Source organism: Carassius gibelio, chromosome A25, assembly GCF_023724105.1.
Source record: "Carassius gibelio isolate Cgi1373 ecotype wild population from Czech Republic chromosome A25, carGib1.2-hapl.c, whole genome shotgun sequence".
Lineage (NCBI taxonomy): Eukaryota > Metazoa > Chordata > Actinopteri > Cypriniformes > Cyprinidae > Carassius > Carassius gibelio.
The window spans coordinates 9127149-9151553 of NC_068395.1; the positions used below are offsets into that span (position 1 = coordinate 9127149).

The 24405-nt window shown below is 38.6% G+C and overlaps 1 protein-coding gene across 2 annotated transcripts; it reads right to left on the minus strand.

Annotated features, from left to right (window-relative positions):
- Positions 1–3127: 3127 nt before the first annotated feature.
- LOC127946674 (serine/threonine-protein kinase WNK1) lies at positions 3128–23531 on the minus strand. Of its 2 annotated transcripts, none has more exons than XM_052543383.1 (24): positions 23447–23531; positions 20738–21883; positions 15792–15964; positions 15469–15689; positions 14040–14197; positions 13619–13707; positions 13017–13236; positions 12515–12779; positions 12151–12275; positions 11948–12034; positions 11715–11828; positions 10741–10826; positions 10495–10645; positions 10220–10336; positions 9844–9957; positions 9700–9754; positions 9474–9614; positions 8560–9299; positions 7095–7193; positions 6554–6996; positions 6275–6468; positions 6086–6190; positions 5807–5997; positions 3128–4932 (listed from the first exon to the last, which is right to left on the minus strand). In XM_052543383.1, the coding sequence occupies exons 2-24, from the start codon at positions 21425–21427 to the stop codon at positions 4645–4647; spliced, it is 4866 nt and encodes a 1621-aa protein (XP_052399343.1). In that variant the 5' UTR covers positions 21428–21883; positions 23447–23531; the 3' UTR covers positions 3128–4644. The 2 variants fall into 2 exon arrangements, with proteins under 2 accessions (XP_052399343.1, XP_052399342.1); XM_052543382.1 differs by having other exon boundaries at positions 22784–23519.
- Positions 23532–24405: the final 874 nt, after the last annotated feature.

The following is a 24405-nucleotide window of genomic DNA, read 5'->3' on the forward strand; positions in this document are numbered from 1 at the left end:
ATTTGAAAAGCCAACAGCAAATGCTTAAACTAATAATAAAACATACTTACAGCAGCTGATTCAGAAGCACCAGACTGTCATAGCAAAGTCAGAAGTACCTCCTCTCCGAGGTTCACAAAACGATCATCAGTAAAATGCGTTGCTGTTCTATTGTAAGTAATCTTAAAGATTCCTAAGTGCATCTACTTTCAGAAGGCCAAATTAAGTGCTTATGCTTTCATCTAGATACACACAGTGTCTGCCTGACATGACTGTTTCAACACTAACTGCGGTTACTGAAACCACGCCGCCTTTCTTTGTGTGAACTTTTGGGTGCCATTACGCAAATATTTCCACATAGTGATGTAGACATGTGGGGCGTGTTTGAATGAGGTTTTAGGGGGGCGTGGCAGAGTTAACTTTGATAAAGAATATCTCTTTGGATTAGAGACTTTAGTTTTTGCAGCTTTACAGATCTTCTTCATGCACCAAAAGCTTGTAACACTCCAAAGAGAAAATATATTTTTTTAAATCACATCATATAACCCCTTTAAAATATATTTAAATAGAAAACAGTTATTTGAAATTTTAATATTCAGAAAATTTCATAATATTGCTGTTTTTTTACTGTATTTTTTTTTTTTAATAAATCAAATAAATTCCGCTTTGGTGGAATTAAGTGACTTACCAACCCCCCAAAAATTCTTACCAACCCAAACTCTGCAATCTCATCCTTTACACAAGTAATTTAAACTAAAAATTATTTATAATATTTTAAATATTTTTTTCTAGTCGATGAGAAGCCATATGATAAGTAGGATCATCCAGGTGGAATCTGCACACTGGCGGTGGATGAGGAGATCCTCCCTTTCACGTAAAGCACTTTGAATGCTTAGAAAAGCGCTATATAAATGTAAGGAATTATTATTATAATTATTTTGGAAATGCGCTTGGAAATTGTGTTCTGAATAAGGCGTATCTCATAGCGATCAATAAAATACCATAGCAGGTAAGAAGTAATCCTATCAACATTTGGGCTGAATTAATGATACGTTGACTTATTTTAATGTATTTCCTCCAGTTCTGTACTTGATATATGGTGTATTTCCGTTACCACAGCCACCTCCTCTGTTAGACCTGGACGAAACCAAACCCAGTGATACTGAGCCATCTGTGGAGAAAGCCAGGTTCGACCGTCTGGCCCGAGCCAACAGCAGGGAATTTATCAAACCAAAGGAACCAGCCGACAGTCTCTTAGAGCAGATGGAAAGTCTCCCTGTATGAGGAGGGCATGAGAGCTCACCAGGACTCTGAAAACAGGCCCAGCAACACCCCAAGGTGAGTTTATTTGGTGCTTAATTCAACCACAACACTAGCCAGCTGCACTTATGATAAATCTGCTTCTCTCCATGTCCTCATCTGATCCTCCTCTGGAATCGAGACAGCAGCAGCTGCAGCAAAAGTTCAGACAGGAAATGGAGGCTAAGAAACTGCAGTCTAAGCAAGGTGTGATGGAAAATAAGGGTTCATGTTTTAGCCATGAGTATAAAAGATTCAAGCTTTTGCCTGCAGGAGTGTCAGGTGTGTAGTGCTCTCCATCACCTGGTGACCACTAAGCAGGAGGAGGTGTGATCATGGTACATGTGCATTGGGAACCTATGGTATAATAAATGATCAGCTGATGGGAAATACTTTTTAAATGAATATTCTTTTTGTTTTGAAAGACATTTTTATGGCTGACTGTGGCAACTAAATATTAAATATATGTAACTGTTTTTTCAACAGTTTTTGATACAGATGGGGTTTCACCGGTCAGAAATGATACGATTAATTGTGATATTTTTTCCTGAGCTAGTTTTTAACAGTAGAAAATACTTGTAAAACTTTAAATAATAAAAAATAAAATTAATTTTCTGATATTTTGATCTGGCTTTAGTACAGTAACAATATAAAAGCATTTGTAAAACAGCATTGTATTTATAAAATCACAATATAAATGCATATATGTTTCAGTGTATGTATATATATATATATATATATATATATATATATATATATATATATATATATATATATATTCGGCTGGCCTTTGTTTTTGAGGAATGGGGTCATTTGCAAGGGAATTGTCAAATTTGGGGAATCGCAAAGTTTGAAAATCCTGTTTTTAAAATATATTTAACAAAAATGTTAATTCTGTCATTCAAATTTTTTTAAATGAATTTTTTAATTGAAAATGCAAGACCGCTTTCATTGTGATTCCATGGAAAAGCATGGTCAGAGTATCCTTGAAATAATTTTTTTTTCTCTTTAAAATCACACACACACACACACCAAAATAAATAAATAGTCACTGTCAGAAAATTGGAAAAACTATGAAAGCCTTTTGGTGACTGAGGTTTTAATACAGGTAAAGGCTAATATATGGTAAGGTGAAATCTGTAAATATTTCTCACTTCTCCTCAGATGACCCAGAATTACGGGACTTCAATCTGGATGGCATTGATATGCTCAACAATCCTGGTACAGGCTCCAGAGAATCTCCCCGTCCCATGACACCGAGCCAGCACACGATGATGATGTGCAGCAAGTCCCCACAGAGAGCCCAATACCTGAGAGCACCAGCTCTAACTCAGGGACAAGTTGTTCCTCAAGGCAAGGGAGGATATGGCCAGTACAGATCCTCTGACATGAGAATTACAGCAGGATAAGGTACACTCTGATCTGTTTGTGGAATAAAATATATTAACGTCCTAATTAATATATAAATAGCCAGGGACTTATCAGTCTCAGAGCTGGCAGCCTGCAGCCCACAATTCATAACAAGCCTGTGTTTGTTGAATGTGCCTGTTCATTAAGAGAAAATAACTTTAGCTTCTTTTTAAATATGGACCTATGGTAAAGATGTAATTGTTAATGCCGGTGGACCACAGAGCCCATACAGACACAGCCAGATCATGAAGAAACGAAGACTAGATACGTATTGAATATCGTTTTCTTTTCTGGAGAATAAAAGTCTGTGGAATGGATTGAAACTATATTACTGGGTTATTTTACCACATTTGACCATTTTTACTGATAGCTGATGGCGGGTGATGTGAAAAGCTGTGGGTTAAATTCTGGAAAACACATTATAAGAATAAGCACAATGTAGTTTGAGGAGGGAAAAGTCCAAAATGTTTTATTTAGCATTTGAATATATATATGTATATACACTTTTTTTTTTTAAACACAAAACCATAGATAAACACCAAAAGGACCCTGGATGGAAAACATCAGCAGCAATTTTTGACCCCACAAATTTAATGCTGTTTTCTATGGGAACAAGTGAGTTGTAGATAGTGAAAACATGCAGTTTTCAGAAGATCAGTAATGTGACAGGAGCGTGTGACTGTGATTAGTGGTATTTCAACAGTTTTTACTGTCTAAATGTGGTTGTGGTCAATTACAGGATTCAAATCTGTTCACTCAAGTATCAAAAGTAACAAATAACCCCTTATCCGTTAAACCTTTGAACGATGTGTTTTCTGCATTGCAGTAACTTTAACCTTCTCTAGAGAAGTCAATCAGATCACTTTAGAGGTGACGGGATGTCACTTCCGCAAACAATTGGCACTTTTTTTTGTGTATATAATAAAATAGGAAAAAATGGTTTGGGGGAGTGATATCAACCAACTGGTTGAGGTGCTGTAGTTTAATACTGTACTTCCGTGTTGCTGCAGTCAAATACACAATATTAAATATTTTAACAACAAAGTTGGTCACTGCCCAAAATCAAGTATTTCATTTACTACAGCATGGGCTGTATGACATATTAAACACAGGGGAAGACATAGTCCTGTGGTTTAAGGCTAGCTTCATTCAAATTGAAAACAACATGTGATTGGATGAAGAAATATGCTTTCATCAATATACAAACAATGCTCAACCTTACCCAAATTAAGCCTTCTATCCACTTAAATACAAAAAGGTGTGGACAGGGAATAGTGGTGACTGTCTATATAAGATCCACTGTATTATTGTAAGTTCATCATAAATGATATATAAAAAAACAAAAGGTCACGAATGAACAATGCTATGAAATACATGCAAGCTATAAAACCCTGCTTAAACCTCCCTCAACTGCACATCCTCTTCCTTTCGTTTCAACCTCCAACATAACAAAATGACGTCCTTTAATAGTGGTCTCTGAAAGGGATTTACTCCCAACATTCCTACCAACCTTCTTTATCCATCTTCCAACAATCTAGACTCTTATGTAGGATACACATTCAGGCTTGTGTTGGTGGTGTTGTCTTCTCTTCTCTTTCCATCTCTCCATCCATTCACTAACATGTTAGTATCTCTTCTCGAAGTAAACCACAACACCGTCACTGCATTACACTGCCTGACTTTATTACAATAAGGACGGTATCCGTACTATAAGGCTATATAGCTTATGTTTAAGACAACTTAAACCAGTTTAACCTTTCCTGTGCCTCTTTAACAAATGTACACATTCATCTATCTGTCTTTTAAATAGCAGGTTAAGCCAGATTCAAATAAACTGAGTCACATTATATGGATCTGAAAGTCTTTCCAATGTAAACTGTCGGATAAAACATTAGGTCCGATAATCACAGCCCCATGAGGCACAGCTGTTCCCTTTCTTGTGCCAACCCTGCTGCTTCAGCTCGCCTGAGTGGTGTGTAGAGTAGTTGACCCGCAGTTGTTTCCGGACTGGTGAGCTGCTGAGGGTACGAGGAAGCCCGGCTGTTGTCCTGCAGGGGTAGTGCTGGATGACAGCGGGCCCGCCTGAGTCCACGGGGGTACGCTGTAGGTGGGGCAGGTGTAGTCAAACTGCTGACTGGTCACACACAGTGGACCCTTCTGCCCAGCTGAGGGGTTGACGGTGGCTGGCATGTGACCACCCATGGAACAAAGCTCACCTGGTGCAGAGTATTTCCTTGGCATCATCTGAGAAAGAAAACAGTTGGCCTTGATAAGTAATAACAGGAATAAATCTTGATTTGGTCAATACAGGCCTGGTTTCACACAGTGTTTAGACCAAGCAAGGATGAGGCCATTTAATGAATTTTGATAAACGTGCCTTATGAAAAAAAAAAAATAATAATAATAATAAAATTACTGGTGTGCATCTTGAGACAAAACAAAGGCACGGATATATTTCAAGATCAGTCAGTGCACTTTTTTTTCTCAGTTGAAACAGTTCAGACTTACATTTTAGTCTGGGACTATGCTTAAGCTTTGTCTGTGAAACCAGAGGAAAGTGTTTTTAGCCATGCTAAATAACACTATAATGCACTGAGCTATTGTGTATGTCACTGTACAGGCCAACCGTTTAAAGCCGCAGTTAAACAGAACTAGTGACAGATCATTTTTCTGCACTGAAATAAAAAATGGTATAGGGCGGATACTTGGTTTAAATCATTGCACTCAAAAATGAATGCAAGCTTGAAGTCGATGTAGAACTCTGTACCAAAACCTGCCGAGGTCTGACTCCCAGTGTGTGTGTGTGTGTGTGTGTGTGTGTGATATTAACATGTTGCTAAGCTTACAGCATGATACTATGCAGCATAAAAGTGCTTGAAACACTCAGAAACTCTACTATCTGTTTAAACAAAAAAGTATTATAATATAAAAAATTAAATCCATATAAATCTAAATATTAGAAATAAAATACGCATTCTCTTCCAAAACCAAGTTTACTTGTTTTATCAAAGGCAATTAGAGTCTTCCCATTTTAGGTTCTGTGATAATCTACATCTAAATGTAAATTATATTAAACATACTTCTTGTTTTTTTTTTTGAATAGTAAGAGTTAACGTACAATATGGTTGTGTGCAATCTTTTTGGAGCTTTTCTTGACATGTGGCATCTTGTTCTTGGCATCCCTGGCCCAGTTATCAACCAGCTGATGGAGGTCAGGTGTGAACGTGCCCTTGTGTGGCAGATTAGCAGCAGGTGCTTGGTCCTGGTCCTGGCTCTGTCCGTTCTCTTCTCTCACTGGACTTGTGGTTCCTGTAGGTTACAAATAATATTCCTTGATTAGAAAAATCGGAGCATTTTGAAGAAAAAATAAAATAAAATCTAAATAAAAAAGTGCTACCTTGCACATGAACGTTTGAGCCTGGTAAGGTTTCAGATGGTAAAGTCTTTCCAGTGCCTGACTGATTGACTGCAATTTGACCACTCTGTACAGCTTGTTTGTTCCCTAGACAAAACCCAAACAACATTTTCATGCCATTTCAACACAAGCCCATGTTACAGTAGGATGTAAATAACTAAGCTCTGATACCTTGTTGAAAAGAGGCAGTGCCGCTACCACTTCTTGACCTGGTCCCCTTGCCCTTAGTGGGTCTCCTCCTGCCTGACACAATGGCTATGGTGGGAGGGACCACCACAGAGGATGGCGTTTTGCCCAGACGTGTATAGAGTTGCTCGATTTCCTTCTTCTGTTTATTCAGTAATGCCTGGATCTCGACCATATGCCTTGCGAAAAGAAATTCATTTTCAAATTCAGTTGGTGATCACGATACACGGTTTTCATGACTGAGCTTGCGGAAAACACAGTTACCTCTCCCTGAGCTTGTTCATCTCTCGTTTAAAGCCCTCATCTTCTGGTTCCGAGTCGTTGTCACTGCTGAGGTAGTGATTGGCGATGGACACGGTGGAAGGGGTCATTTTAGACTGTTTAGCAGATTCTGGTCCCACGGCAGAACTTAGAGAAGAGGTCTTTCCTTCTGCTCGTGTCACTGAGAAGCGGCCCACATTGATGTCCGTGCTGGAAGTCACCTCAAAGCGGCCGACTGTAGTGGTAGATAGGATGGATTCAGGGCTGACCTTGTTAGGCGTCTGAGATTTATGAACGGTGTTTTCAGGGCTAGAGAGAGATGACGGTGATGATGAGGAAGAGGTTGACGATGATGTTGTTGTTGATGAAGGGGTGATGGAGGAAGATGAGACTACAACTGCTGGATCTTGAGCAGTGCCTGGGTCTTGATCACTAGCCACAGAAACCTGAAATGTAGGATGCAGGATGTGCATGAACTTGCTGTAAAAAATGTAAAAGCATACAATCTGAGCCCTAGTGGACACTGAGAAGTCTACAAGGCTACCTGAAATCTGCCGAGTGTGAAAGCTTTCTCAGGTGGCGTTGTTGCTGGCTCTTTCTCCTCAATGCTGGTCTGTCCATCTGGTTGAGTTACAGATCCAGTCTGTAACAGAGAATGTGTGCACGAATATGAATGAGAGAAAAAGAAAATTGTCCATTTTAAAAGGTCAATGACAAAAAAAATAAAGAAAAGGAATTAAAAATATAAATTACATATGCCAAGATTTTAGAAATATACTCTTTGAATTCAAAATGGTTTCATTTGTTTTTGAAAATATTTTTATAATTTTAAAGAGAAGTTTACATTTAATAACACTAAACATGTCATGTGATTTAATCAGCAAGTAAACTTTATGAAGCATTTTTCTTATATTTTGAACTTTTACATGCGAATGTACACCTTACGCCGCCTTCACACTGGCAGTTGAAATCAGCTCCGTAATACGCAATACTCCCCCAGTGGACGTCGTACTACACAGATGAAAAGCTTCGGAAGCGGAGAGATTAGAACGATTGATATTGTCTGTATTTGAATATGCATGTCAGGTCAGCTAATTGTGATATAGTGGTATACAGGGCTGCAACAACCCTGCACTCGAGCGAGAGAGACCAAGTGTGTCCGAGAGCGGGGGCCACAATATTTAATTTTTCATTTTAATTGTATTTAACTGCCCTTATCATGTTAGAAAATCATGAAAATAAAAAAATGACATGACAACTTATCGTTATAAAATCACTATTTATTTTATTAAAAGTTAAGAATTCAGGTATGTTTATCAGTACCATAGCAACGCCAACTTCCGCTGAAATTGTCGGATAGGAACTGTCCGTAGCCTTTTGCAAGAGTTCAATTTTTTGAACGCATTCAGATTACCAACGGACAGAATTTTTTTTCGCACCGCACTCGTACGGATCCGGTTCGTAGCCATTCGCATGCGGTCTGAGAATCTCCATAGGAAATGAATGACTTCCGGTCATTTCGTTGCCGTATCGGAAATGATTTCAACTGCCAGTGTGAAGGCGGCGTTAATCATTATTTTAATTTATATTCAAAATTATTACATTCACAAATAACATTTAGTTGTTATTTTGTATTTTGTGGGGACAGGTTGTCCTCTTATGACATTAATTCTTTCCCCTGCATGCTGGTTGCACAATGTGTCAGTTTTGTTTACAACAAAAACTATATAATCTTATTCAAATTATAGTATTTATTAATATTTCATAATAGTATTTTTATTTTAGTATAGGTTTTAGTAATTTTATTATGTGCTTTTGTCATTATTATATTTCTATATTTCTTTATTTCATTTTTATTTCAGTTAACAAGTTAAGATATTTCTAAATTTCATATAATATTTTACACTGGTATGAATGCAATTTTTAATGCCATCTTGAAAAACTAGACAAAAAAAATTATTCTAATACCGACACAGACACTAAATCAGCAAGTTAGAAATGTTCCTCACCTGTGGCCTTTGTGGGGACAGATCTGCAGGTGGTGTCTGGGCATAGCTTGTAGGGGTCACAATAGAGGCAAAAGCACCAGGTGCAAAGTTCCCACTGGAGCTGAGAGACAAACTGGAAGGCATCCCACCGGAGACAAAACCAGGAGTGTTAGTGCTGATAGTGTTGGGTGGGGAGGATGTGGACGTCTCTCCAGATCCATCTGGTGGGTTAGAGGAGCTCTGAGAGGAGTCCTTGAAAAGGGAACGCAGCTTCTGGTCTAAAGCATGGATGTCTTCAATTCCAGGTGGCTTCCCCTGAACATCACTCTCACAATCTCCTGTTGCAGATGACTGCGTCACCGGGACAGAGGAGGGACCAACTTGCACTTGCTGGTTGTCGGTTTGAGCTTGATCCGAGCCATTGCTCTCAGCCACAACATTGGGAGGAGTCTGGGAAGGGGTGGAAAGTGACTGTCGACGTGGTGCTGGTGATTCAGTTGGGGCTGGAGAAGGAGAAGTCCTTCCTGTTATGGTTTGCTGAGTGGTAGATGGTGTAGGAGTGCAAGCATGAGTGGTGACCACTGTCGGAGCTGCAGTGGCTGCTGGGACAGGGCTCTGGAATAACGACTGAGAAATAGGAGGGATACAGCTCTCTGGGGCAAGACCTCCAGGTGTGGCTGGCACCACTGAAATCTGGGTTGAGCCAGGGGCAAAGCTAGCTTGGTCCTGCTGAACAATGCTGGCTGATGTGGGGTCAGATGCTAGACGTGAGAATACGTGAAATCAGTCTTACATGTTGGTTGGTCATATTAAAATGTATTGCCATATCAGCTTCATCAGCTATTACATGGCAGATATAAATTAAAACAAAATACCATAAATACTTCATGTACAAGTTTAAGCACTTTTTTTCCCTGAGGAAATGTAAATCAGACCTGGTATGGAGTCTTCAAATGATGTGTTTGCAGAAAGAGGTCCAAAAATTGGCTCCCGGAGTCTTGCTTCAGGCACAGGGCTAACTATGAAGCGCCGGCCTGCTGAAAGTACAACTTGTGCTGCCATGCTAGGTGGTATACCTGTTAAATGTGAAATATGTCAAATGATACAGGTTGCAACATGGGGCAGATAAAATATGAGAACATCACCACAAACTACACTCACCAGGCACACTGGATGTTAAAATTTCAGGTACTTGCTGGCCCAAATTACTGCCCACCTGAAATAACAAGTGTTAAAGGGAATTTAAATTTCATTTGTGGTATACAAATCCTTTGTTATTATGGTGTGAAAAATCATCAACTGTACCTGATTTTGGTTATTTTTCTGAGCCTTTCCTTTCTGATCGGCCATCTGAATGACATATCTAACCTGCTCTATGAAGGTCTCCCGCTCACTCTCCAAGATAAAATTGCTTTCGATCTTGAAATCACACACACAAGTAACAAATTTATTAAAATCTAATAAATCTATTTATTATTATTATTTTTTTTTTTAACATTTTGGATATTGAAATTCAACATTTTAATCCAGAAAATGCTAAATGAAAGGAAAAAACCCCCCTACAAATAAATAAAACTCAATACATACTGAAATAAATATTATTGTAATTTCAAATGAAGAGGTCTCTGGCAATTAAACCACTCTACTGAAAAAAAAAGGTGAAAGTAAGAGAAAGGTGTACCATAATTTCAGCTATTTCTACTGGATTATCTCCATCTAAATCAAACTTGAATGTGACCATTTTCTTGTTGTGGGTTTCCAGCTGACATTCAGCAACTCTGTCCCCAATATTAGAAATCTGCAAAAACAAACAGATCAATAACCCCATGAAAGTAATTATATGACATACTAATTTTTGTTCTTATAATCACACTGTTTATATAGTAAAATACAAACCAAAGTGTAATGTATTGCCACTATTAAAAACTAATCAAATTAGATTTGATCATAACTTACATTCAGCACATTGAGCTTGAGCTTGTTCTTGGCCATTTTTTCGTGGCGTGAGTGACTGCGTACAGAGCGGCTCTGGGGTCGTTTCATAGAGCGACCCTCATGCCTGCCCTCGTTCCCATCGCTCAGACCAGATGCAGGATCAGAGTGACCACTGAGGGAACCCAAAACATTAGAAACTGTTGGTTAAACTACTCTGTACTGGAATGTCAATATGAAGAAAAAGGAGTTATAAAAAAGATGTTTCACCTTTCTGTGGAGACTGGAACCAGAGATGTTTGAGGATGTGACTGCTCTCCTGGCTGCGTTTGGGAGTGAGACACACTCACTGGTGCCTGTAACAGAGAATTCATTTATGATGTTAGAACCCCAGGGACTCCTAATCATGATCATCCAAAACACAAATCACAGGGAAGAGACGTTCTTTGTCCAGATAAAAGGATGCAATGTGGATACAATCCGGAGTAATGCCTGCTGAAAATTCAGCTTTGCCATCACAGGAATAACACAGGAATTACATTTAAAAAATAAAATAAATAAGCAAAGAGAAAAGAGTTATTTTAAACTGTAATAATTATTCTGATTTTACTGTAGTTTTAATCAAGTAAAATATAGCTATAAAAAGGCCAAAACACCTAAGCCATACTGACCCCAAATATTTGAAAAGTACTGACATTTAAAGAACATTTTTCCACATTTACTTATTCCAGCATCTAAAAACATACCAGTGAACAAAGTATTTTTGTTTAGCATTATAAGTGAATTTTAAGAAAATAGTGTAAAAATAAGCAATTCTGTTCACCACTACAAAATGCTATTTATAAATATACATTCTATTTTTATATGTGAAAGCATTATATCAGCCATCAGCACTGTAGATATTATTATCAGCACTAAAAACCCACATTGGCAAACAGCTAATTCACACACCACAGTGTTAGGCACAACTAGTACCTGACAGGCCTGATAAAGAAAAAAAATAGAGCTGTTCAGCATTTGGAGGTGGTGAGAAAACAGGAGGGCTGAGATGACATGCCCATATCTGACAAGTATATAAGAGCAGCCAGCACGCAAGGCAAGGATGGAGAAGTAAAGAACAGTAGGATTAATGTATGAACTGTTAATAAGTTGGATGTTGTGCTCAAAGCAAACAACATTCATCAAGAAACATGCAGGTCAATGGAAGATGCAAGGTCAGTCACCAGAGGGCACTTTTACTGTACCTGTAAGACTTGAGGGCCCTGAGGTGGAGTGCTGCCGTCCTGAGGCGGCTGATGGTACTGCAAGGGGACGGCAGGCTGAACAGCAGAGGGCAGAGTGGCCGTCTGACCCATCCCCTAAGAAGACAATTCATGTATACTCTCATTTATGTTTAACTCTGGTTTATGTTTAACAAACAACAGATCTATAGAGCAAGATGTTTTTGTCTTCATGTTACGGATCACGTGGAGTGTACCTGGGCCGAAGTTCCAGTCTGGGTGATGGGACCCGGGGTCAAAGTACTGCTCGGCTGCTGCAGAGGTGCCTGGGCTGGGTGCTGGGTCTATTGATGAGAAGCAATTTAGAAACAAAAGTAGTTGTTTTTTTTTCTTCAGGTTAACATGACTAGCTCTGTTTGAAAACCAAGACAGGTAACAAAATACGGAGAAAATGACACACCATGCTTTGTGGATGGGTGATGGTGTGCTGTGGCTGGGGATCAGGCTGTACAGTGCTCAAAGATGTGCCTGGCTGGGCAGGCTGAGTCTCAGGGACGGACGCTGAACCTTGAGGGTCCACAAAACCTACAGCCATGAGACAATGAGACTTTCAGAACATTTTCCCATACAAACACGTGTATCTTTTCTTTTAAATTCATTTAAAAAAAAATTCATTCATTTGTTATCGTTATCTTGTATAATACATTTTCTCGTCATTACTTGCTCTGTGTATAATGCTTTGGCAATATGTTAACACAATCATGCTTATAAAGTACTTTTAAGTATTGAAATTCAAGCAAAGTAACTGATTTTGCAACACTAACTGGAAGCAGAGGCTCCATGCTGCTGCAGTTGCTGGTCTGCTTCATGTTCTTCAGACTCCATAATGACTGAGGCCAGAGCGGGACCAGGGGGCTTGGCTGTGGTGTTAAGTTTTGAGGAGTCATTCTCCTGGACCCTTTTCCTCTTTTCTTGTTCCTCTCTTACAAGTTTCCTCTGCTCTCTCTTACGGGAGAACAGGGACACTCTGTCCTTTATGGCCTTTGCTATGGTCTTGTGGTCACCCTCACAAACATAGCCCGAATCAACCTTAAGGAAAAAGATTAATATGATTTGAACTTTAAAGACAAACGACAGGTCAATGTTATAAGATGGGGGAATTCTGCAAATATTTAGGTGTTTTTTACGCACTGAAAGGCTGCAGAATAAATATACATGGATAATTACAAGCAAGGCTAAAAACAAAATGAACCAATTAAAGATTCAAAACATCAACTGATTTCAATCCGTAATTAAGTATTAGAACAGAAATCCAAGTATCTTTACCATTTCTTGGGCAACATCATCTGGGACGTCTTTATTTAAGTCAAAGGAAAACTCAATGGCTTCATTCTCTTTGTATTTCCCTTTAAGTTTCTTTACATCCTCAATGCGTAACAACAACTTTATGGCCACCAGCTCTCCATCATCCTCCTCAGCCAGCTCTACACGAACACCAGTTTCCTCCTGGAAAAAACCATGACTTAGGAGGTCCTTGATGCAATACCTAAAAAACAAAACAACAAATCAAAATTAAGACCTGTACCAATATTTTAATGAGAACATATATACATATATTGATCAGTGGAGGAAACTGGTTTACATACAAACCAATTTTATGGCAATGTTTTAAAAAATAAAATCAACTTATTCCTCAGTAGTGACATCAAAATGCATTCATATGTGCCTCTGACTCAGAAATTTTTTATGTTAAATGTTAAATAAAGCATGCAAAATGTCACTGGGAACTTGTGAGATCTTTCCTCCCATTCTGACGTATCCCCATGTATGGTTGGCTTAAGCATAAACAGGTTAAGAACATAAAATACACAGAAGACATTTATGACCTTAAATTTGATCAATCTGGATTTAAGTGAATGTCAACCCACCTCTCATCTTTATTCTGACGTATGCAACCCTCAATGATCTCCTTCACTTCAGGAATAGCCACTTTGTCAAAACTGCCAGGCTTCACCCCCTGTAAACACGACACAGAAAACAATCAAGTCACATGTAAAAAAGCAAACTTGGGGCCAGATTTTCTCAAAAATACTACATTGAGTTACTCAGGCTTATGTTTGTATTTATAACTGTCTGATACCATTAGGTTGCTAGGCCAGTAACGGTTACGGAGACTGGGCTACAGCATTTACTGGTAGAGAACAAAAACTACTTACCACTGTGTGAAAAAAAAAAAAAAAAAAAGTAGAAAGGAAACACCCCCAACAGTGTGCAAAAAAGGGGTGAAAAGACTAAAATAGTGCAGCAAACAAAGGGACTCTTTCCTCCGCCAGTGAAGTGTGGACTTACGCTGGTGACTCTGCGATAGATCTGAGCTGCATTCTGACACTCGGAGTAAGGGTACTCAGAAGTAGCCATCTCCAGCATACACATCCCAAAGGCATACACATCCACCGACTCGTCATACTTCTCCTCATACATCTCAGGTGCCATGAACTCAGGAGTACCTTAAATTAAAAGAATGGTTCAGAACTCTCTCAGTACCCAATTACAACCTCTCATTGAAGAGGTGAGAGGAAGATGAAGCTGTCGCTGAAGACCGCTTGGGCACAACCTGCGAGAAAAGAGAGAGGTAGAGGAAAGAAGAGCAAAAAAGGGATAGAAAGTAAAAATAAAAAATAAAAAGAGGAAGGGGAAACTCCCCTCAGTTAGACCGCAATGATAAGAAGCCCAAGTTTCTCCATGTAAGACCTTCAAGGGTCTGGACTGCGAATGAGAAAAACCAAACTGGTGCACAGCACTCACTCGAAGGCCTGGACTGACCACATGATTCTAAACAAGTGAGACTGAATTTAAGAAATCAACATATTTGTGGTTGTTAACCCAAATAACAAGTTTGTGGTCAGAGGGCCTGATGCTTTCATCACAATACCAAACCGTAACCAAATGACCCACTGATAAAGGTCTCACACGGACAAACTTCCCATACTGATAATGATTCTGACTGATGTGTGTCACATAATACTGGTGGACTTACCAGGCTCATTTCTGCATACTTACTGTCTGTACTGCAGTACACTAAATAATCCTTAAAGTAGAATAAGGGGAGACCTGAAATTAGAGCCTAAGGCTTCCAAAACAAACAAACAAAAAAACACAAAGATCTTAAAGCTAAAAGTATGAGGGAGATGAGCAGAGAGTTTAAGGCTTTGAGCACTGACACACTAAAAGAACAGGTTGGGTGAACAGGTTTATTAGCATCATCATCATCATCATTAAATCATGGTTGACTGAAGAAACAGACCACAAATTTCCAAACCAGAGCAAAAGATCACTCACGGTACCTGGCAGCCCAGGGCTCAACTCTAGCTCTAGTGTTATCCTGAGATCAGATCAGGTTTCCCTGCAGACGAGTCACAAAATACCTACAACCGCTCCACATCTACTTACTCTGTCTGTGGGCACCTGCAAATGTTGCAATGAGGACAGAAGAAAAGACAAAAGCTATGTTTGAACTAAAGGAGGGTGTCAAGAGACAACTTCCATAAAGCGGGAGCCCTGGTTAGCTGTGGTTCAAGCGGTCAGGGAAACGCTGTGGTCTGCTTTCTCACCACTGTCATTGAAACACACATTGAATAGAAGCAGAATAAGAAAAGAAACTTGAAAAAGAAACACGGAATGAAGGATTTGCTTTTCCCTCAACCACAAATGGGAGTCTGACAATTCAAATGGATTTCAATTTGGAGGCGGTAATGCAGTTGCAAATACTTAGCCGTACCTATGACGCTCTTGGCAAAGGAGGTCCTCTTGAGGGTAGCCAGACCCAAGTCTCCAATCTTAACAGATCCAGTAGGTCCGGTGATGAAGATGTTGTCACACTTGAGGTCCCGGTGGATGATGGGAGGCGACCGGGTATGAAGGAAGTGCAGCCCCTTCAGAATCTGGCGACACCAGCTGCGCAGGACTTTGATCTTCATCTCCTTAAACCATTTTAGATACCTACAAGGGCACCGAGAACAAATAAATCATAGCAGGTGGCCTTGATGACAAAAATGGCTTAAAAAAAAAAAAAATCTGACAGGAACAAATAAGAGCACTTACGTCTTGAGTGTCCCAGATGTCATGAGTTCAGTCACCAGGACAATACACTTCCTCCCTTTCAAGGATGATTCCCAGGAGTCGTAAAAGCGTACTATGTTGGGATGCTGTAGACCCTTCAGCATTCCGGCTTCCTCTTTAAAACGCTGCCGCTCTGACTTGGACAACTTGCGATCCTGAAAAATAATTTATTATTTTATTTTAGAGTATTACAAAAGAGTACAAACCAGTCTAAATCTGACCGCACTTTAAATATTTTTTTTTTGCAACAATGCCAAAAAAAAAAAAAAAAAAACCTTCTGGGAAAAAATTACATTATAAACTAGGAGAACAAAAGAAAACATTACATTTACAAATGCATTTAGCAGATGTTTTTTCCAAAGTGACTTATAAAAGAAGAACAAAAGCAATTCTTCAAAAAGCCTACACTATTTTATACGTTTCACATTTTATCCAAAATTACACAGGGCCAGACTTACTAAGAGCTTGGGCTAGCACAAACCCTCTGTTGGTGTTAAAAGTTTCTGTCAGAATTTAAAAAAGGATTTTTCCTTTCGGACTCAAAATTTATGGGAGGGGAGTATTTAAATGAATCATGCCAGGTGATTTACTAGGTTTGCCATAGTCAACTTTCTGGCATTTGCACTATTATTGCACCCAAAAAACTGTGTTCTTAGTAGATTACTTGAACCTGATTATCATTGGCTCTACTAGTTAGCTTCCCTATGCTTATTTGTGTGGCTGTTGGTAAATTGTGTGGTCATTATGGATATGAGCTGGCTGCGTCTGTGTCAATATTGTCAGAGGATAACCTTTTTATGGGATCGCATTCATATTTACCTTTCTTTTAAATACACACTCGAACCCAACAGCTTACACACCTCTGTGACTTTTCAGTTATGAAAAAAAAGCTGTGTGCTGAATTGTGGTTTCATCAAGGGGGAAATGCTGCTACTTCAAAAACCTCATTTGCAATCAAAGTAGATGGTGCAGCACTAATAATATCATCTACAAAGTACTTGGCTCAAACCCTGTCCAGCAGTGTGACCGTTTTGCTGTGTGCACCTGACTAGTTAAAAAAATTTCAACTGCCGATTCTTAGTTGACCTACTTTTGGTGCGGTCAGCTGCTATCTCTGGAATGAGAATCATTTAGCCATGAGTTCGCCTTTGCCAAGCCCTGGGGCGACTGTCATTCACTGTAAGTTAAGGTTAAAACTTCAGTAACTGCTCACGTGTACAACTAACACAATTAGTGGTCTTTAACACAATGCCTTAATGGAGTGAAGCCCTGTCCAAAGCCATTTCAGTGCCAAACGATGTGGGTTAGAGGAAGGGGGACTCTTTACACCCCACCCTACAGCAGACCTACTTTCTCCCCCTTCCTCTTTGACTATTCCAAATATGTGGTGCATTCTCTGGCCTATGTGACCAGGCTAGCAAACCATGGGAGTGTTTCCCTAGAAGAGGGGCGGCCTGCACACTGAACTCACATACACATACCACTTCAGATGGAAGATAAGGAACTAGGATTAGTGAGAGGATCTGAAACACAAATTACCTGGATACTAAAAAATGTACCAATGTAGTTTAGTAGGTTGGGACAGAGTGCGGTGGTCTTGGTACTTATAAGGGGCCGCACATATAGTTTGGACATGCATAAGCTCCATCTATCAGGCAGAAATGTTAATCTAAAATGACTAAAATATTACAAAAAGTTTTAAAGTTTGAGGTTAGTAAGATTTTTTAAATGTTTTTGAAAGAAGTGTCTTATGCTCATCAATGCTGCCTTTATATTTAAAAAATACAATAATATTGTGAAATATTATTACAAGTTCTATTTTAATATATTTTTTAACTTAATTTATTCCTGTAATGACAAAGGCAAATTTTCAGCAGCCAGTCTGGTCTCAAATGATCCATCAGAAATCATTCAATTATGCCGATTTTCTGCTCTATCTAATTTTTCATTATTATCAATGTTGAAAACAGTATTACTGCATAATTTGTTTTGTGGAAACATCTTTTAATTTGAACAGCATTTATTTGAAATAGTAAAGGCTTTGTTACAAAACTTGTCCCTTCTGAAAAAACCCATCCCAAATTTTTGAAAGGTACAGTTTATATTGTGTATGTGAAGTAAATTAATGACTGTACTATTTTAACACTTAAATAATTTCTTTCCATCAAGAAAAAAAATAATAATAAAAAAAAAAAAAAAAAAATCTCATGAAGTTCTCATGGGATCACAAAGCCCAGAAGTGGGAACAGTAATCAAACTTTTAGCAGAAAAAAAAAAATGCAAATATTTTAATAAAATGGCTTAAAAAATAGTTAACTTAAAAACATTTAAAATAATAAATCATAATAATAATAAAAATACATGACAAAACATGTCAACTGGGAAAAGAAATCTTTAACTCAAGAAGTTGCTTTAAAATGAGTGGTATGCTACAATGACTCAATTATCTGGCTAAACTGTTTAAGAGAATATTTAATGTGGTATTTTGAGGTGGACGCTTATTCAGAGGGATCTTCCACAAAAAAAAGAGGAGCATCTGAGATCCATTTTCTTTTTGTGGTGACCTATATATTGTTCAAATGTGTTCAGCATGTGAGAAAGGAAAGAAGAGAAATGTGGGAGGGGAATATCCCTGAGTTCAGCATAAGGCGCTAGAGACAGATGGCCTTGTAGGGGAGATACACGGGGCCTTTCCTTTTCTGCAGCAGTGTGAACTTGCAGCTTGTAACACATAACGTTGTATCACACAAGACAGGCCGGGAGACAAAAATAACGACAAGTGAGACATGAAATGTGAAAAAAGTTAGTTAAAGAGAGGCTAAAAGCTAGAGAAAGGCTTTTGTTTCAGCTCAGTGTATGAGCTGGCTACGTCTGAGGGCCATGAGCAGGCAGGAGCTCACGTGAAGCTGCCTCGTCATCGCTCTGCAAAAAAAAAAAAAAAAGACAGCAGGAGCAACTGAGTCGAGCCTTGGTAAACCAGCTCACCATGCTTCACACAGGAGACTACAATTGCTTTGGTGGTTGAACTTGACCCACTTTTGAAATCACACCTGTATGTGGCACATCAGTGCATAAAAAAAAAAAAAAAAAAACAATGAAGGAAGGAAGTCTCTGAATGCAAACTGACTACTCCGAAGTGGGCCATACAACTTATGAGCTGGTGATTTTCTGACAAAGGTGTTGTTGCTATGTACAGTAGTTGGCCAGCTTTAGCATGCTCTCTATGCAAACACACCTCACAGAGATTAAACAGACTTTTATCATACCATAAACCAATACAAGTGGAATGAGTGCAAAAATGTACAAAAGCTCATGTTTCTCACAGTTCATAAAATAAAAAAGTAAATGGCTGAAGACTGCAATTTATAAAAGCCTGTTTCTGTAACAAAATAAAGCATTATAAGAAATTAAATTGTTTAATATAAGAATCTTACCAACCCCGAACTTCTGAACTGTAGTATTAATTCACATTTGCATGATATCAATTGTAATTCCAAGAAATAAAGTCACCCTGTAAGATCTAAATTTGCAATTTATTATCTTTTTTTCCCACTGACTTGGAAACTCCTTGAATAAATATTTTTGATTTACTACATATGCCACACATCTTCCAAAACACACCTGGTGGTCTAAAATAACCTAATTAGGAAACAAGGATTTTCTACTCAAGATTGATACTACAATGCTGGAGCTATGGCCAAAGATGAGAACAGCTATAAAAACACTGGCCAAATGCCAGATGGGACAAGTGTCAGGGGTGTGTATTGAGATGCTTCAGAGGTGACAAGTTCCAAAGGTGTGACAAAGGGACTAGTAAAAGTGTTTCCGCTCTCTAAAGAGACTATACAGCAAAATTAAACATGAACAATACAAGCTGATGACACAAGGTGTAGGTGGGGCATTGAAGTTTGAATCAAACTGACTTGTCATTAGACTCTCATTAAAAGGTACTGTACTGGAAAAGACTCAAGAGAGGAATGTGGGTTTCAGAGAAAGATAGTGGGGATGTAACGATGCACCCCGAGCTGATTGAAAATCGATACAAATGTGTGACGATTCAAACGGTTGGGATGTTAAATCACAATACAGTTGGGGGTAGGAGTTTATAGGAATGTATCTTTAAGGGGAACTGACTGTCTTTAGAAACCATAAGATGGCATTGTCTTTTCATCTTGCCTCCGTATTGTGTATATTATAGTTAAATATATGTTAAAGCACAGCTGCTTTGTTTACAGTGATAACCAAGGAAACACTACATTGCAGCTGTCACACAAATACCACTAAAATCTCATTTGGTTAAAAAAGAAGAAGAAAAAAACTAGAAACGAAAAGAAGATTATATATTGAATTCATTATAGTGAATCATATGGCATCATGAGTTGAGTGTGAATCATTACATTCCTATGAGATAGTCTCTACTTTAGTCACAAACGAGCAGTTCAGATAGTGATTTATCACCGCTAGCGGACAGATCAAGAGTGCCAACAACGGCAAATGTTGCACTTTGTTATCCTAGCTGTGACATCCTACCCATAAAGCGCAACACTCAGGCTTCAGAAGAAAAATCTCCATTTATTTTCTCCAAAGGTCAATTGAATTATAACTCATGAACCTTTAAAGACAGAGCTACTGTCAGTTCGGAGTTTGTTAAACAACAATTTATCCATTTGCATTATTTCAACTTTTTTATTTTACTGGTGAAAATGATGCTGTAGAGAATGAAGCACCACAAATGGTGCAATTAAGTCATCATACATAGTACATAGTCTAACGGTCCAATTTTTGTAATACTTTTTTCCTTCAAATAAAAGAATATAATGTGTAATTGGTTGGCCAGGTTCATGGCCTCTGATGCTTAAAACAAAGACTGAAAAAAGTAACTGAAATTCACTAATGAACTAAATAAAGACAAAATACAGGTAACGTACCTGCAACTCGCACCATGCCACCTCCACTGTGGTTTCAGTATCCAGACCCTTGTAGACTGTCTTAAAAGAGCCACGTCCAATCTCAATGTCGAACTTTAAGAACCGGCCATCCGGCGACGTCCCGACTGCATTTGTCTCAACTTCTTCATTGTCCTCTGGCTCTGCCTTCACATCCCGCAAATCGGTCTTAGCTCGTGCCTTATCTTTACCTTCATCCTCCTCCTCTTTCTCATCTTCTTGTTTTGCATCAACACTATCTCCAGACTTCAACTCTGCAACAAAACGTGGTGCTTCTGCAGAAAGATGATGTGTAGTATTCGCAATCAACACTGGCATTGACTCTATGGCGGTCTCAACACCGTCACCCTCCTTTTCTGGTGCAACCAAACCTTCAGATTGTGTGGCCACAAAAGGGGCTTTGGTTTCCAAGGCAGCATGGGAATCAGTTGGGATGGTAAGGATTGCATTCTTGCTGGGCAGCTCCAGCGCCGTAGCATTGGAGTCGCTGATGACGCTGCGCCGAAAGAAACGGTGCTCTGCCTTCAGTAGTTCTCGCTCCATGGTGTGGTGGCGACGGCGGACCTCGACCCCTAGACGCTCGCCCACCAGCGTGTCTGAGCTGGAGCCATTGATGTTCTTCGTAGGGGGGGAAAGGAACTTGACCATATCGTTGCTGGGATTTTCTGACATTTCTCCACCAAGTGGAGAGAGAAGTAGGGTCAAATCTTATATGCTATCCATGCATGAAAAAGAACAACAACAGCATACAAATTTGATAATGAGAAGAGGTTGCATCAAACCAAGTGAAAACTTGCCAAACCTCAGTCCTCTCAAAACAGCAGTTCAGAGAAAGTCAATACTCTTGCAAACAAAAGTGTTGGAGAGGAGCACAGGAAGTGCTTGGTGATAAACGTAATGCAGGAGCCACGCACTGATCAAAAAATGTTGTTGTTGATGACGATAATGATGACAAAAATGAGACCTCACATCCAGCTCATCCATCCTGTGTGAAACTGTGGGGTGAATTCAATCCACATAGGGGGTCTCCTGTGGGGGCAGGGCAGTTAGCCTGCTGATAAATGTGATAATCACTTTTAACCCCAAGGTTGTGCCAGAGCACAAAGTTCAACTGTTGCATCTGATTCACTGAAAGAGACAGAAAATACAATTTAACCAAGGTGGTTAGCCACAGTTAACAAATTTACACTCAACTTAAAAGGCAATGGCTTTTCCACAACCATGCAAATATTAACCAATTCAAAGAAGGTTAATGAGAGTTTATTCTCACTAAAAAGATAGGATGTATCATTTATTACTGTAAAAATAGACCAGTCATACTGAAAGTTTTATATAAAGTATGAGGAAGTAACTTTGATTTTTAAACAAGTCAAATTCAAAACATTCAATACATAACTTTTTAAAATGTATATAGTTCTAATCCTATTTAAACAACAACATATGTCATGTACACTATCTTTGTTTTTAAGAAATAACTGGAAGTAACGTTAACGTTATTCAATACTGAACAAATTTCTTCAGGACAGTGAACATATGTTGAGGGATACGTAAATTAGATTTGTCCTTGCCATGTGTCGTATATGGTTTCAAATAATAGAAAGAAAGAAAAAAACATTTGAAACAGTTGTTTATCACGTTTTTCCTTTTGAGAAACAAAAAGTAAGTTACAATACTGAAGATCATACTGGCGACTTTCCGCTAATACCGCGAGTAATAATTATTTGATACGTCAAGTCTTTATTTTTTTCACTTAACTTATATTTTATTTCCTCTATTTCACTTTTTCCCCCGTCATTTTTAAGCTTGAACGACTCATTCCGCATTCACAATCGAGGAAAATGACGAACAACAAATTCCCCAAATTTCTTTCTTTTGTATCTCTTTCCACTTTTTAAATCTGGCGTCAACCATAAAGAAGCTAAAACCAATGTTAACTATCGTTACTCAGAATTATATAAATATTAATCACGGCTTCGTTTAGTTTCACCCTTGACCATTTTGTCACCACATTTAAGACAAAAAACGTACCATAATGTTAAGTAAGTGTCGTCGTCATCATCTTCAGTTATCGGTGAATAACCAACGGCCAACTCTAGGTTTTTACCGGTGATTCCCCAAACGCGCGTGCTCAGTTTTTGAAATGACGTTTATCCGGCGCGAAGCAGGAGAAAAGATCAAAGTCTCTCGCTTAACGTAACTTGAATCCAATGAAAGTCCAACAAAATGGCTAATGTCAGTTTCTGTGCGTCCGCTATAACCGTCTCGAGAGATACTGCGAAGTTCGAATGTCAAACCCTACAACAACGCGTAGCTTCCGCTAATGGTTGCTCGCGAGACTGCAGAGCAGGTTCTCTTTGTTATTCCCTTTCAGCTGACCTCGATTCATTTTGCCTGTACACTCTTCTATTGCATGACGTCGTACGTGCGAACGATGCAGGGCAAGTTGACGTTACAGCATTTATATCAACAGGATGCAAAACAATATTTGAAAAGCCAAGATACTATATCCATTTATGCCGACACAAAACTTGGCTTTGGGTCCAACGTGCTCGCGAGCGCTTTGTGGCTCTAGTGTTGACAGCGAAAAATCCCTTGCAGATGTGCATGCGCATAGTTCAAAAATACGTAATCTGCATGCCATCGATTCCCTACATTTTCATCATCGCACGAATAAATGCAACATGAACAAACCGGTTTCGTGATCAACAATAACCCGGACTCTGTCCTTTATCCGAGTAATGTCTTGCAGTTAGAAAGTAGCACCGCCCATTACAGCATGCCGTGTTTTAAAGGAACAGTTCACAAAAAAAGGCAATTCTGTGAACTTTTACTCAACTTGCATTATTTTAGCTCTTAAGTGGAACTCAAAAGGAGAAGTCAGGCAGAATGCAAGCCTCAGTCCCCATTCACTTTCATTGCATTTTTTCATAAAATGAAAGTGAATAACTGTTTTTATTCTCTGTGTACATGTCATGATAACCTCTTAATAAGAGGTCATTTAGAATTGTCATGTCAAATCACTTTACCCTAACTAATATAATTGAAAATAGGGCAGGTTTTTTCTTTCATTCACTTTTTTATGTGAATATGTATAATAATTAAATAAAATTAAATATAATAAAATTAAAAACAAAGGTACAGAAAAAAATAATGCATATCTTACTAATCTGGAAACAAAAAAATATTAATAGTCATATGGTGTCAGAAGGAAAGTACATTTCTAAGAAAAACCTGTTTTACATCATCAACATACATGTATAGGCCTACATATACACATTTTTATAGAAAGTTTAACAAATATTATGTATGCAATATTATACATTTCACAATCATCATAGCATTATATGTTTTGATCCCACAATTACAACATTAATGCATTTAGCAGACACCTTTATCCAAAGCAACTTACAGTGCATCCAGGCTATATACATATTTTAACAGTATGAGTGTTTCCCGGGAGTTGAACTCTCAACCTTTTGCACTGCTAACACAATGCTCTACCACTGAGCCACAGGAACAACTAAAACTACATAGCTTTGATAGTTAAACTAAGCTTTTAAATATAATAAGACATATTATTGGTATTTATATGCAACTGATATAATGCATTTTATGTAAGTAGTATGTTATACAATTCTCATTGATTTACA

Excerpts from the sequence above, each read along its gene's own strand:
- LOC127946674 (XM_052543383.1), bottom strand. The coding sequence starts at position 21,427 with ATGTCAGAAAATCCCAGCAACGATATGGTCAAGTTCCTTTCCCCCCCT. Across the intron at positions 11,829-11,947 it reads AGACTGGAACTTCGGCCCAG|GGGATGGGTCAGACGGCCAC; the intron begins GTACACTCCACG and ends TTGTCTTCTTAG. Across the intron at positions 6,469-6,553 it reads ATGAACAAGCTCAGGGAGAG|GCATATGGTCGAGATCCAGG; the intron begins GTAACTGTGTTT and ends TCTTTTCGCAAG.